This window comes from Eleginops maclovinus, chromosome 18 (genome assembly GCF_036324505.1).
Source record: "Eleginops maclovinus isolate JMC-PN-2008 ecotype Puerto Natales chromosome 18, JC_Emac_rtc_rv5, whole genome shotgun sequence".
NCBI classification, from domain to species: Eukaryota; Metazoa; Chordata; class Actinopteri; order Perciformes; family Eleginopidae; genus Eleginops; species Eleginops maclovinus.
Genome location: NC_086366.1, coordinates 3,664,514 through 3,677,594, shown reverse-complemented (window position 1 = coordinate 3,677,594; position 13,081 = coordinate 3,664,514). Strand labels below are relative to the sequence as shown.

Below are 13,081 nucleotides of genomic sequence, written 5' to 3'. Positions count from 1 at the left end.
GTATATATTTTTTATTGTATACAATATGTTGTTTACTTTGTCTGTCTGTCTGTCTGTCTGTCTGTCTGTCTGTCTGTCTGTCTGTCTGTCTGTCTGTCTGTCTGTCTGTCTGTCTGTCTGTCTGTCTGTCCGTCTATTCATCTACCCATCAGATTTATGATTCAGATTCAAAGGCTTGATTCTCATTTGCACAGTACAGTGTAGTTATGGCAATGGGAATCTGAAGTCCCAGGCTCCTCCAACAATGCAACACATACTGTATATATATATATATAAAAAAGACATTAACAATAAAAAATAACAGAAAATAAAATCGTGCAAGAGAGTGTTGCAATGTTCGAGAGATCGATCATATTCTCATTATCATTGAAAAAATGTATATAATAAATATAGCTGCATGGGCAGCAATGAACGGGTTCCACTATTTGACCAATCTTGTAGATTCTTTCAAAATAAGTCCAGGCATGTCCGATGGACCTTCTATGTAAATCCTGTGTCATTCGGACTTAAGGTTCATGAGAAGAAGATTTTTCCAAAAATTAAAATGGCGGAAAATAATCAAAAGGCTATATTTTCTTCAAACCTCAAGCTATCACCATGGCACTTGGTAGACTTGTTAAACATAGTGTTTCATTATTAATATCAAACATTTGAATGCAATGAAAAAAATAGCATGCATGTTTCTTTTACCTATTCTATTTTCACTTTAACCTATCGATGCAAGTGTAATGTAACTCCCAGGTTTGAGCAGAACTCCACCCACCATATATTTTGAAAAATGCAAGCGTGAAGTGACTACATATTTGGTCAAATGTGAGTTATGCAATTTTGGGCCTTAACAGTACTGACATTTATTTGGATACAAATTATACCATGGCAATTTAGTTAACCGTAATCTATAATAGATGTGCCAAGTATTAGCTAGTGTTGGAACAGCAAACAAAGTCTGAGGCCATTTCTTACTGCTTATTCATTTCATTGTTAATGCAAATAGCCTTTGCAGGACAGTACACACTAGGTAGTTGGCAATATGTTAATTCAATAAAAAAACGTCTAAATCAAGCAGTGCATTTAAAATGTGTGGCATGTTTCCCCCTGCTTTAGTTCATGGAGATGGTAGATTTATTAACATTTTTAGGAACCCTAATTATGGTTTTAAAGGCAGGAGGACCCAAACACGCAAAGCAAAGTATATCTGTGGATTCCTGTCGTAGGCAGCTACTCAATACTTTGTATTCTAACACATATTTTGCGTATGATTCCTGCCATTAAAGTATTGCACTAGCCCATAACGAGTCCATATCGAGATGATGACATGTCTGAAAGATTCTGCAGCCCTAGTTATTATCAGATGGCATACTTGATAGCGTTTTATTTTTTGTCTCTATCTTCACTTTTGCTCTAACGATGTAAATGTCCCCTATGTGGGACGAATGGAGCAATTCTGATTCTGATTCAATTTAGGCTCTACATTTTTCTGGGTAAAGAAAACTGAGGCTTATGCAAGTGAGTCATAGCAGAACAAAATCATTTTCAAGACAATTTTTTTCAAATGTCTGCTGCAGAGAAAACACTTGGAGTTCACGGACAGAGTCTCCATCTGTTCGGGTTTAGCAAGACGTGTTTTTTCCACAGAAACCTGCGTCACATCTGTTATTGTATCCGTAGTGTTGCTGCCTTTTTTTAGAGAAACAAGAACACATGTCTGCTTATGGAGGATTAACATGTACAGCACGTGTTCCCTTTTTATCTTATCCTTGGTCCTTGGGCATTTAAATCGTTTACAGTAATTGTATAAATAATAATAATAGAGAGACTTCAGTTCAGGTATTCAAATAAATCTTGAATTGCTGGAAGAGAAAGAAAACAAACACTTTTTTTCATGGATGCAAGTTACAACTATTTAACAAAAGTTCCCAAAAAGTCCAAAGTATATACACTTCAAAATACTTCTAAGGTAGGCTTGATCTTTAAATATGTTCACTTTAGTTGTCCCTCTAATTGGAAAGAGCTTTTGGACCCATTTAGATCTTCATATCCACTGAGACAAACAGTACAGAGGGTGAGCGAGCCATCTGTGTGTGTGTGTGTGTGTGTATCTGTATGATGTATGTTATGTTATATTATGCTGTCTTATCTCTATTTGTGTAAAAGTAGTATATGTACAGTATGTCATTTGTGTGTAAGGACCCCCTCGAAAATGACATGCTGCATCTCATGCGGCTATCCTTCAATAAACACTTTCTCAATTTAACTCGATCTGTTATTAACATTCATTTACCCAGCTGGTTTTTCTGTCCATACATTAAAAATGCAAGATATAGATCTGTTCACAAACTTGGCAAATAAGGTTTTTTTATTATTTTGAATTTGGGTAGGAAATAGAGTCATGACTGCTTTATATTATTATAAATAGGCCGTCTCATATTATCAAATCCTACTTAATGCCGGGCTCTAATACCGCCCTCTCCCCTGCTTGCATCACCAGGTGTTCCATAACACTGGAGCAGGATCATATCCCCTTTGTTGTCCACAGCCTGTTATGAATGGAGCTCTGCTTTGTGTCACGTCTGCTCCTGGTGATTCATCGTGAGGAGCGGAGAACACACATTGTATTTTTTTTCACGCCACAACTCCTCGAGAAATCTAGGGCTCTGGATTTTTGAGTATATTGCAAGTGCCAGTTTCAGGTGGCAGACACACACCCCTGAGGTGGCACTATAGTCAACAACACACCCTGCTGTGTGTGAGGTTCAGCTTGCACTCACCAGAAGATGTGAGCTTCTCCTATTCAATAGTAAATCCTTTTGATGCTGATACTATTTTGAATGCAGGACTTTTACTTGTATCAGAGTATTCCTACACTCTGGTACTTCTACTTTAGTATCTAAGTACGTTTTCCCCCTCTGCTCATATCCACCCCCTCTAAAATAAGTTGATACCACCTGAGAGGGTGTTACTGTGTGAGGCTGAGTTGGATTTTACTCTCTTTTCTTTGTGTTTTTATATCATTTCCCAGGAGGAAGTATAGAGTGTAGGCCGGGGAGATTGAAGTCCTCATCTTACACACACACACACCATTTTCTGTTAGCAGACCTTGACATCTTACATGTGAGTGGGATTTCCTCCAGGGTGATACATGATGTGGATGCCCTTTTTCATGAGTCTAGGAGCTTTGAAGGTCACCATTACAGTGTATTGCAGTACTGTACCTGTAATCTACACAGCAGGGGTTTTTCTAGATACATATAGTAGTATATACACTGATCTTGTATATAAAATACTTCAATTATTGCATGGTGCCCGTACTACTTTTTCCCAAAGTAGCGCATTCACACTGGAGAGAAACCGTACAGCTGTGAACAGTGTGGATTATAGTAATAATAATCAGGGTAAAAACAAAAGGACTTCGCTTTGACTCTGTTGAGCTCAGGCCCTAATAAAAATATATGAGACATTTGAATCAATTCTGACACATTTCTCTTCCTCCACAACCTGTTGTGTGTCTCACTAAACTCCCTCTGGAGGAAACACAGGGATCTTAGGCTTTACAGACCATTTACATGCACAAAAACGTATACCACACACTACAGGAGAGGGAGCACGAGCCCCTTTAAGTAAGGATGGAATCAGTTTAGGTTTCACAATAGTAAATCAGAATAAGAATGGCCAAAAAAGAGGTCACAAGCCTGTGGGGGCAGTGCTATGATGTGGGGTTGCTGCAGTTGGTCTGGTCTAGGTTCAGCAATGTGCCCAAAGAATGAGGTCAGCTGACTCCCTGAATATACTGAAGGACCAGGTTATTCCATCAGTGGATTGTTCTTCCCTAATGGCACGGGCATGTTCCAAGATGACAATGCCAGGATCCATCGGGCTCAGATTGTGAAAGAGTGGTTCAGGGAGCATGAGACATCATTTTCACACATGGACTGGCCCCCACAGAGTCCAGACCTGAACCCGATTGAGAATCTTTGGGATGTGCTGGAGAAGACTTTGCGCAGTGGTCCGAATCGCCCGTCATCAATACAAGCTCTTGGCGAAAAATGAATGCAAGAATGCGTGCCGTAATCAAAGCTAAAGGCGGCCCAACGAACATTAGAGTGTGTGACCTTTTTTTGGCCAGGCAGTGTATTAGTCAACATACTGCCAACACACACACACAGATGGTTGGACTGAAATTCAAGCCAGTATTTCTTGGTCAGTTTAATTCTTCGGCTGTTTTGTGTTGTGTTATGTGAATAAATTAATTCTGGATTTCAGAAAAATATTGTAATTTTACTGCATTTCCTGAATTCCTGTCCTGGTATGCATTAGGAAAACAGCATTGGGCTTTAGGTATAGGTGTAAAAAAGGTTATAAAAAAAACCATTTTGCATGCATGGACACTAGCATTTACACAAGCTGAGGCCAGAGGATGCTTCAGAGGAACACTGAGACAACAGACAGCTCATTAAGTCATCATTTATATTCATGAATGCCAAAGTCAGGAAGCATCAGCCACCTGTTCCCCAGATTCATCTGATCTGTAACATCCCTTGTTTACCTCATCCATACAGGAGATCTGCCTCCCCCCGTCCCCCCTGACACTACCTCTTCTTCTGGGTTATTGAGTTACATAACCTCGGTGAAGGAAGGAAAAGACTGTCCTTTCAGCAGATGATTTACCTGCAGGCTCACAGCGGAGAAGCGATGATTGCTGAGGGTAAAAGCTTTGTTAATGTTCCCCGCGGATTGAAAAGGAAAAATGCGTCATTCAATAACACAGCACTTGTGATGATAAGCAGCCCTCGCACAAAGGCACATCTAGGTCTGTTGTAGTGATTGGAAGTTTTTTCATTCCAAAGGCTGGTGTTTCAATTGGATGTTTTGATGCTTTCCCTCAAAAGCCTGCCACTCACACTCTTAATTTTCTCAGAAAAAAGACCCATAGTAGGTCACCAGAGGCAAAGCACACACACAAAGGCCCGGAAATATTTACTACGAGTCATTCACCCGTTCGCACCTCCTTCAGGCAGAGCAGTACCACACACACACTGTCGGGAGCACCTCAGGGTTCAGTATCTTGCCCAAGGATCGGCGACATGTTGACCGAACCCACAACCTTCTGGATGAAAGACAAGTGCACTCCTGCGCAGCCACAGTCGCTCTGTATATCGGGGCTCAGTCTCCAATACAGGCTAATGTGTCCCAAAGCTCACAGAAAGCACAAGGTTAAATAAGTTATGGTTGATATTGTTTACAGCTGGGCTTTTCCTAAACATGTCCAAAAAGTCTCAGATAATGAAGCATACATATAATGAACATGCTGTAGTTAAACATAACTTAGATTATTATTTATCTCCTCCACTTCACTTTTCAAACGTTGAATATTATCCGGTTTGTAAGATTTTACATTTTACAAACGTAGTTTCTTGTTTTGCTCAAAAAGGCTGAGCCCGTACTCAATTTTCAAGTGTAGCCTCCTGTTGTATAACAGGCAGTTAAATAAAAATAACTTTTGTGAAATACTAATCCAGTTAATTTGACTACAGCAGCAAACACATCGGACCCAAACGACAACATGCTGTTCAGCAATATGTTGTTTCCTGTGAGCCCTGAAATGACCCCCCCGCAGACTGTTTGTGAGCGTCTGTTTCAATATGTCTGGATGTAAAAACAACATTTTATGCCCTTGCTCAAATCTTAAAATAAAACTCTCTTGTGTTGCATAACCGAGGCCAACAGTGGCAGGGTGACCTCAGATTTCAGACAAAGCATCAATTTCTGAAACTCATTCAACATCTTAAGATTAACCTGAGAGACTTGGGTTCACATTTGTATCTCTTCTCTCTCCTGGGACATGTCTCCATGCTTTAATGTTCAAAAAGCTCTTTATTTTTCTCATACTGCCTGTGCTGCAGCACGTCTTTTCACCCTCTGTCTGAAACCAGAGCCCAGTCTGCTCTGATTGGTTAGCTGGCCGGCTCTGTTGTGATTGGTGAACCGCTCAGAGTTGTACCGCCTCTTAGAAAATCATGTGCACTGTTGGAGCGCTAGCCAATAGGAGCGTAAGTGTTACATATTGATGTCACTATGTCAGTAAGTCAACAATGGAGTCAAATGGAGGCGTTGCATACCATCTACATGCACCTATACAACACACTGCAGGACGGGAAAACCCCCGAAAGCATCATAGGGCCTTAAGTACGAGTTTAAATCTGGCATTATATACACAATCAGGTACAAGGTCTTGGAGCGCTAGCCAATAGAAGCTTGAGTGCAACATAGTGATGTCGCTATGTTACAGTAAACAAAGGAGTCCAAATGGAGGCGTTTCAGGCGGGAACACAGGGATTTTTGGCTTTACAGACCATTTACATGCACTCAAACACACTACAGGAAAGGGAAGACCCCTAAAAGTGTTATTGAAGCTTAGACAGCAGGGGAATTTGAACTCACAACTCGTGTGTAGGAATGAATCGGATCAGAGGCGGAGCTGCAGCACGGTGGAAAATAACTTTAATAAAACTTCTATGAAAACAAAAACCAGCAAAACAATGAAAGCCTGTACATTTGACAATATCCAGTGTCTGAGACGGTTTGAAGGCCAGTGGTGCAAAGTACAGCTGCATCACGCGTAAACCAACAGAGAGAAACCATTATAGGCTTAGGACCGAGCCCAAGGTTTTTTAATAGAATAAGATACGGTTCATTTACTCGGATATTGCACGAAAATCAAACACAGATGCAGATGGAGCACCGTGTGTCCAAACCAGGAAGTAGCTTTGCATCGCAGTGTAATGTCCCTACTGAGAAACCCCGCCCACACCGCCCCACAGACTCCACCCACACCTGCTTGTATAAAAACAAATTTTAAAACATTTAAAAAGAGAGCGGCACATGTTTTCACATTCAATTCAGACACAAAAACACAGTATGAACAAAGAAATGACGGAACAGTTGCTCTTTCTTTTGGTCCGAACATGTTAAAAGTTATTCCTCGGAGAGTATGAGGAGGGGGGGGGGGGCGCTTTAAAAGACTTGACATCCTTTTAGACTTTAGGACAAGTTGGCTAGTGATGCTCTTGATTTGCAAAGTTTGAAAGAATTGTCATTTCATAATAAAGGCGTCTTAAAAAATAAAGTGTTTAGTTTAAAAATGAAAAGACCACTTCTGCTTTGTGTCGACATTCCAGTGTTTCAATGGTCCAATATATATATTATATATATATCTGAGATCCAAACCGTGGACCCACTTTATTCCCTAAAACAAGTCTCTCTCTGTGGACTGCTAAAGTAGTCTGGCACGTCTCTTGATAAACTCTTGAATGGCAAAAAGAAACAAAAAAGAAAACTCATAAAAAATACAATCTTCCCGCAGTTTTGAGGCACACTTTGAGGCAGCGGGAGTGTTAAGATGCACTTCCTGTGGCCGTTTGTGCACATTGTTTTTTTTTTTTGGGGGTCAGACGTTTGTGTCTTTTCCGATTCTGCCCCCTTGACACCTATCCCCGCTGTAGGTAAAGCAGTTCTGGGGCGTGGTCAAACCGAGCGCCCCTTCAGAGTCCGTACGAGCCGAGATTAAAGTCCGTCTGAGAGGAATCCTCCTCGCCGTGAACGAGCTCCGGGGGGACAGTTCATTCTTTAGTGTGGGCGCTTCACTTCCCTTCCTTTGGCTGCGTGCTCCACCCGCTGCTGCTGTGCAAAACTCGCAACGACTACACCCACCATGACTCTGCAGAAATGTCTTAAGACCATGACTTTGGATTTTATCAGCAGGCACCGTGCCAGAGCGATACAGACGGAAAGGGAAGCTGTACAGTATGTGGAGGAGGGTTTCAGATCCTCTGCTGGATTCCCTTCTTCCAATCTCTCTTTCCCCCCTCCCGCACACTCCTTCCCCGTGTCCCCCTGACCTCTGACCCCCCAGCTGTGAGGGATCCCAGCTGCTCTAGGAGCGGTTGTCTTTGGCCACGTTGTGGGCCATCCAGTTCACTTTGGTGGTCCAGCTCTCCCGCAGAGCCTCGTCGAACTTCTGCCGGAACTGCTTCAGCGCCTCGTCGTCTGTCTTACCCAGAGCCAGAGAGTCCTGAGGGGGGAGGGAGTATAAGAAGGAAGACTTTAATGATCAAATTTAAAATTCACAGTTCAAATACACACGCATCAAACAGCAGAGAGGCGTCAGAGCGAAGGGGCTGCCATATTTTGGGGGTTTTGGGTCTATACTGGGACTAGAACAAGGGACCATTTGGTTCCAAAGCCAAGCCCTACAGACTTAGCCACTGCGAGAGATGAGACGTTCAAATTTAGAGCTGAGGACCGGGGGTTTGAATCCCGCCCGGAACCATATGCCGCGTGTCAGCCCCTCCGTCTGCCCGTTTCAACTCTGTCTCCACAATAAAGGCTCTGGTGGTGAATCAAATATACAGCTTACCATTCATAACCTGGATAACATAATTTAACCAATTATGTCCATAATGTTTCTTGCATCACCTTGTCCCTGCTTGGTGGTGAATTACTGGATGGGTTAAAAAGTGACCGTCTTAATCCAGTACACGTTCATACAGTTTGAGGATCTTTGACAAATACTTTACTTTGAATAATAAAACATGTGTTTCTTTCCTCAAAAAACTAAATCCCTGTTAAAATGTCTTTGCATACTGTAAAGTATTGTTAATGTCTCCTACTGAAGAGTCCGTTTGTATGCAGTGCAGTGTTGACGATACGAGGGTCGAGTAATCCTGTGAAGCGTGTATCGTGGCTGGTATCATTTTCGGCCAATGACGTCCTTGGTGAGATCAGTGTCTCGTCGTTAAGATGGTTTAACCCACTCAGACTTCACAGGTTTAGATGACCAGTATTTCCCCTCAGAATACTCAGTTCATAGTCGTTGCACCCACAAGAGAAAAGGGCTGAAACTCTTTTCTGCATGGCTCAGAGTTTTGTTCGTAATCTTCCCTGGAATGTAATCTCACACCAGGTTTTATATCCTGATTGAAGGTCATTTATAAATAGAGTTTTGTTTCGTCACCCTCACATATTTCCTCTGTGCAGAATAGAGTTGTCAAAATGGAATAAAACAGAAGAGATACACATACAAAGAAGATGAAGAATGACCTTTGTGTGTGTGTGTGTGTGTGTGTGTGTGTGTGTGTGTGTGTGTGTGTGTGTATACCTTTAAGTACTGGATGTCTTTGACAGAGGTGAGCTCGGGCAGTCCAGCGGTCAGCATGAGGGCGAACAGAGTGATGAAGAGGTTCCCGTTCTTCCTCAACACCAGATAGGCTTCCTCACAGTACTGACGGAAACTACGGGAACAACACACACTCTTCATTATCTCTGACACACACACTTCATTATCTCTGACACACACAGTCCAGGGACAACAATTACTAAATTCAAATGGATGGTCATTAAGTTCTCGGGTTAATGGAATTAACCACGCCAAGAACCAAAACACGCACAGGGCTGCATTTGATAACATTTCGATGAATTGCTCAGCCCTAATCAAGCATCTTAAAATGATTACATTTTAAAAGTTGACATTTAAAAGTCAGATCTTTCAGGAACATTTTGAAGAAAGTTTAGGAAATTACAAAAAGTTGAAATTCGGAGGAAAAAAATCTGAAGTTTGAAAAGGAAAACAAATTGGGAAACAAAAAGTGTGAAAAGAAGATGATTAGGGCCACATGAAGGAGTTAGAATAATGAGAAAAAAGTGGGTCATTTTTAAAAGTAGAAATTTAGAAAAGAAATGTAGGAAGAAAAAGATCCTTTTGAAGAAATTGTTGGAAATTCAAAAAGTCGAAACATGGAAAGTGCCCTCTGATGTTTCTTCAGACTGAGCTTAACGAGGTTGCCCCTTATCACTCTTCATAATTGGGGACAAGCGTTTCCTTTGGTTTGAGGCTGACCGTACAGCGACTCCCTGCCGACACATGAGCTGAGGATGAGGAGATCAATAAGAGCACCTGCAGGCCGTAATCCTGTTGTGTAAGCTGGTTAAACAGCCCTTGTAGAAACAGCTCACTTTGACTGATTACAAACAGCTTCATAACTTTGAGATTTAGTTATTTAAATAATAATAATGTGCGAAAATATTCTGGTTTTTTATTATCAATAATCCACCCTTACAAAAAAGTCCACTGGAGTAGGTCATCATTAATATACCTGCTATAGATCTGCACCATACACGAGTGAATGACAGGGTTAAGTGGATTATTTGTGATCTGTGTCGTCTACAGGAACATGTTAAGAGGTGTTGCACGTCATCTCCCCTTGTTTACTTTCCTTTCGTATATAAATGGATGTAGGTCATATTAGCAGAATGCTCTATCTGGATCTGGATAAATACTGAGCAAAAATCAATGGTATCGCGCTCAGTGGCGGATGAATAATACCCGCTAAAATTCTATTACAATTTGCCGGAAGCGCTCGACGGACTCAGCCAGGACAGGTTCTTCTGGTAGCAAGTTCAACTCTGATTGTTCATGGAAAGAAAGAGTATTTCAGAGTCACTAGAAGCAGGTAATCTCTGAAAGTTCAACGAGTAAGCTTTGAGCATTTCCGTGACATTGCTGTCCCACTTATAATCTCCATCTTGCACCTCTTCGTCGTACTGTTTCCAGATCATCCTTGTCTTTATATCATCAGCACTCTATGTATAATCCATGACGCTCCAGCAGGGCTGCTTCATGAAGCCTGTGCAAACAACCCCTTCTCATCTCTAGTGCAGCATCTATCATTCAAAATGCATGTGTGACAAAAGGCAAAAGCGCTGATAGATTTACAGATTGAATGTTTCAGATGTGTATTGTTTCAATGTCCCATCAAACCTTAAGGACTTTGAAGGGAAATCTTGGATCTTAGGAACTATGGATTGAATATTGGTACTGTAATCTCCTACTGCCTGTATGTACAGTGGGGCAAAAAAGTATTTATTCAGCCACCAATTGTGCAAGTTCTCCCATTTAAAAAGATGAGAGAGGCCTGTAATTGTCATCATAGGTATACTTCAACTATGAGAGACAGAATGGGGGAAACAATCCAGGAAATCACATTGTAGGATTTTTAATGAATTAATTGGTAAATTCCTCGGTAAAATAAGTATTTGGTCACCTACAAACAAGCAAGATTTCTGGCTCTCACAGACCTGTAACTTCTTCTTTAAGAGGCTCCTCTGTCCTCCACTCGTTACCTGTATTAATGGCACCTTTTTGAACTCGTTATCAGTATAAAAGACACCTGTCCACAACCTCAAACAGTCATACTCCAAACTCCACTATGGCCAAGACCAAAGAGCTGTCAAAGGAGGCCAGAGACACAATTGTAGACCTGCACCAGGCTGGGAAAACTGAATCTGCAATAGGTAAGCAGCTTGGTGTGAAGAAATCAACTGTGGGAGCAATTATTAGAAAATGGAAGACAATCAAGACCACTGCTTATCTCCCTCGATCTGGGGCTCCACGCAAGATCTCACCCCGTGGGGTCAAAATGATCACAAGAACGGTGAGCAAAAATCCCAGAACCACACGGGGGGACCTAGTGAATGACCTGCAGAGAGCTGGGACCAAAGTAACAGAGGCTACCATCAGTAACACACTACGCAGCCAGGGACTTAAATCCTGCAGTTCCAGACGTGTCCCCCTGCTTAAGCCAGTACATGTCCAGGCCCGTCTGAAGTTTGCTAGAGGGCATTTGGATGATCCAGAAGAGGATTGGGAGAATGTCATATGGTCAGATGAAACCGAAATAGAACTTTTTGGTAAAAACTCAACTCGTCGTGTTTGGAGGAGAAAGAATGCAGAGTTGCATCCAAAGAACACCATACCTACTGTGAAGCATGGGGGTGGAAACATCATGCTTTGGGGCTGTTTTTCTGCAAAGGGACCAGGACGACTGATCCGTGTAAAGGAAAGAATGAATGGGGCCATGTATCGTGAGATTTTGAGTGAAAACCTCCTTCCATCAGCAAGGGCACTGAAGATGAAGCGTGGCTGGGTCTTTCAGCATGACAATGATCCCAAACACACCGCCAGGGCAACGAAGGAGTGGCTTCGTAAGAAGCATTTCAAGGTCCTGGAGTGGCCTAGCCAGTCTCCAGATCTCAACCCCATAGAAAATCTTTGGAGGGAGTTGAAAGTCCGTGTTGCCCAGCGACAGCCCCAAAACATCACTGCTTTAGAGGAGATCTGCATGGAGGAATGGGCCAAAATACCAGCAACAAGACCTACAGAAAACGTTTGACCTCTGTCATTGCCAACAAAGGGTATATAACAAAGTATTGAGATGAACTTTTGTTATTGACCAAATACTTATTTTCCACAATCATTTGAAAATAAATTCTTTAAAAATCCTACAATGTGATTTCCTTTTCTCATTCTGTCTCTCATAGTTGAGGTATACCTATGATAAAAATTACAGGCCTCTCTCATCTTTTTAAATGGGAGAACTTGCACAATTGGTGGCTGACTAAATTCTTTTTTGCCCCACTGTATATTAGATAGCATCCTGGACGGCTCTTCATCCCACATCCTCAACAAACTCCAACACAGCCAGAACTCTGCCGCCCGCCTCCTCACCAACACACAACCAGGCCCCCTCCTACCACATGAACCTGGAGAGCCTTCTCTAGTGCTGGCCCTACCCAAAACACTGACCTTTTTAGCCCAGCTGTTAACGTGCGATTGATGCCGTGACCTTGTGATAAATGTGGTTTTATTGTTCGATTTTAATTTGACTTTTCATATCTTTTTTTTTTTTTACCTCTGGAAAGCCTCTTTGAGCGCCTGATAAATAAAATGTAATATTATCATTATATTGGGGAATTGTTTTTCCAACAGGGCATTGCCCAAATGTTAAAAGGTTATAATACAAATAAAATATTAAAATAAAATATATTCATATACAAAATATTAAAACATAATTATGTACAAGGTATATATTACACAGTATAAAGTATACGCAATATGTTAGGATACTTGTTCTGTATGCAGTATTTGTTCTACCAACACATGTAAACTGCATTATAACTTCTCTCCTCAGGAAGACCTTCATCAGCACCTGAGCCTTTGCTGCCCTCTGCTGCCCTCTGCTGCCCTCTG

General features: G+C 41.7%; 1 protein-coding gene across 1 annotated transcript in view; it reads right to left on the bottom strand.

Annotated features, from left to right (window-relative positions):
- Positions 1-6,476: 6,476 nt before the first annotated feature.
- Positions 6,477-13,081, bottom strand: part of pik3cb (phosphatidylinositol-4,5-bisphosphate 3-kinase, catalytic subunit beta) — a 74,008-nt gene continuing 67,403 nt past the window's right edge. Inside the window, 2 exon segments of the mRNA XM_063907200.1 lie at positions 6,477-8,068; positions 9,155-9,287. Coding sequence (XP_063763270.1) covers positions 7,931-8,068; positions 9,155-9,287 — 271 coding nt within the window. The 3' untranslated portion in view covers positions 6,477-7,930.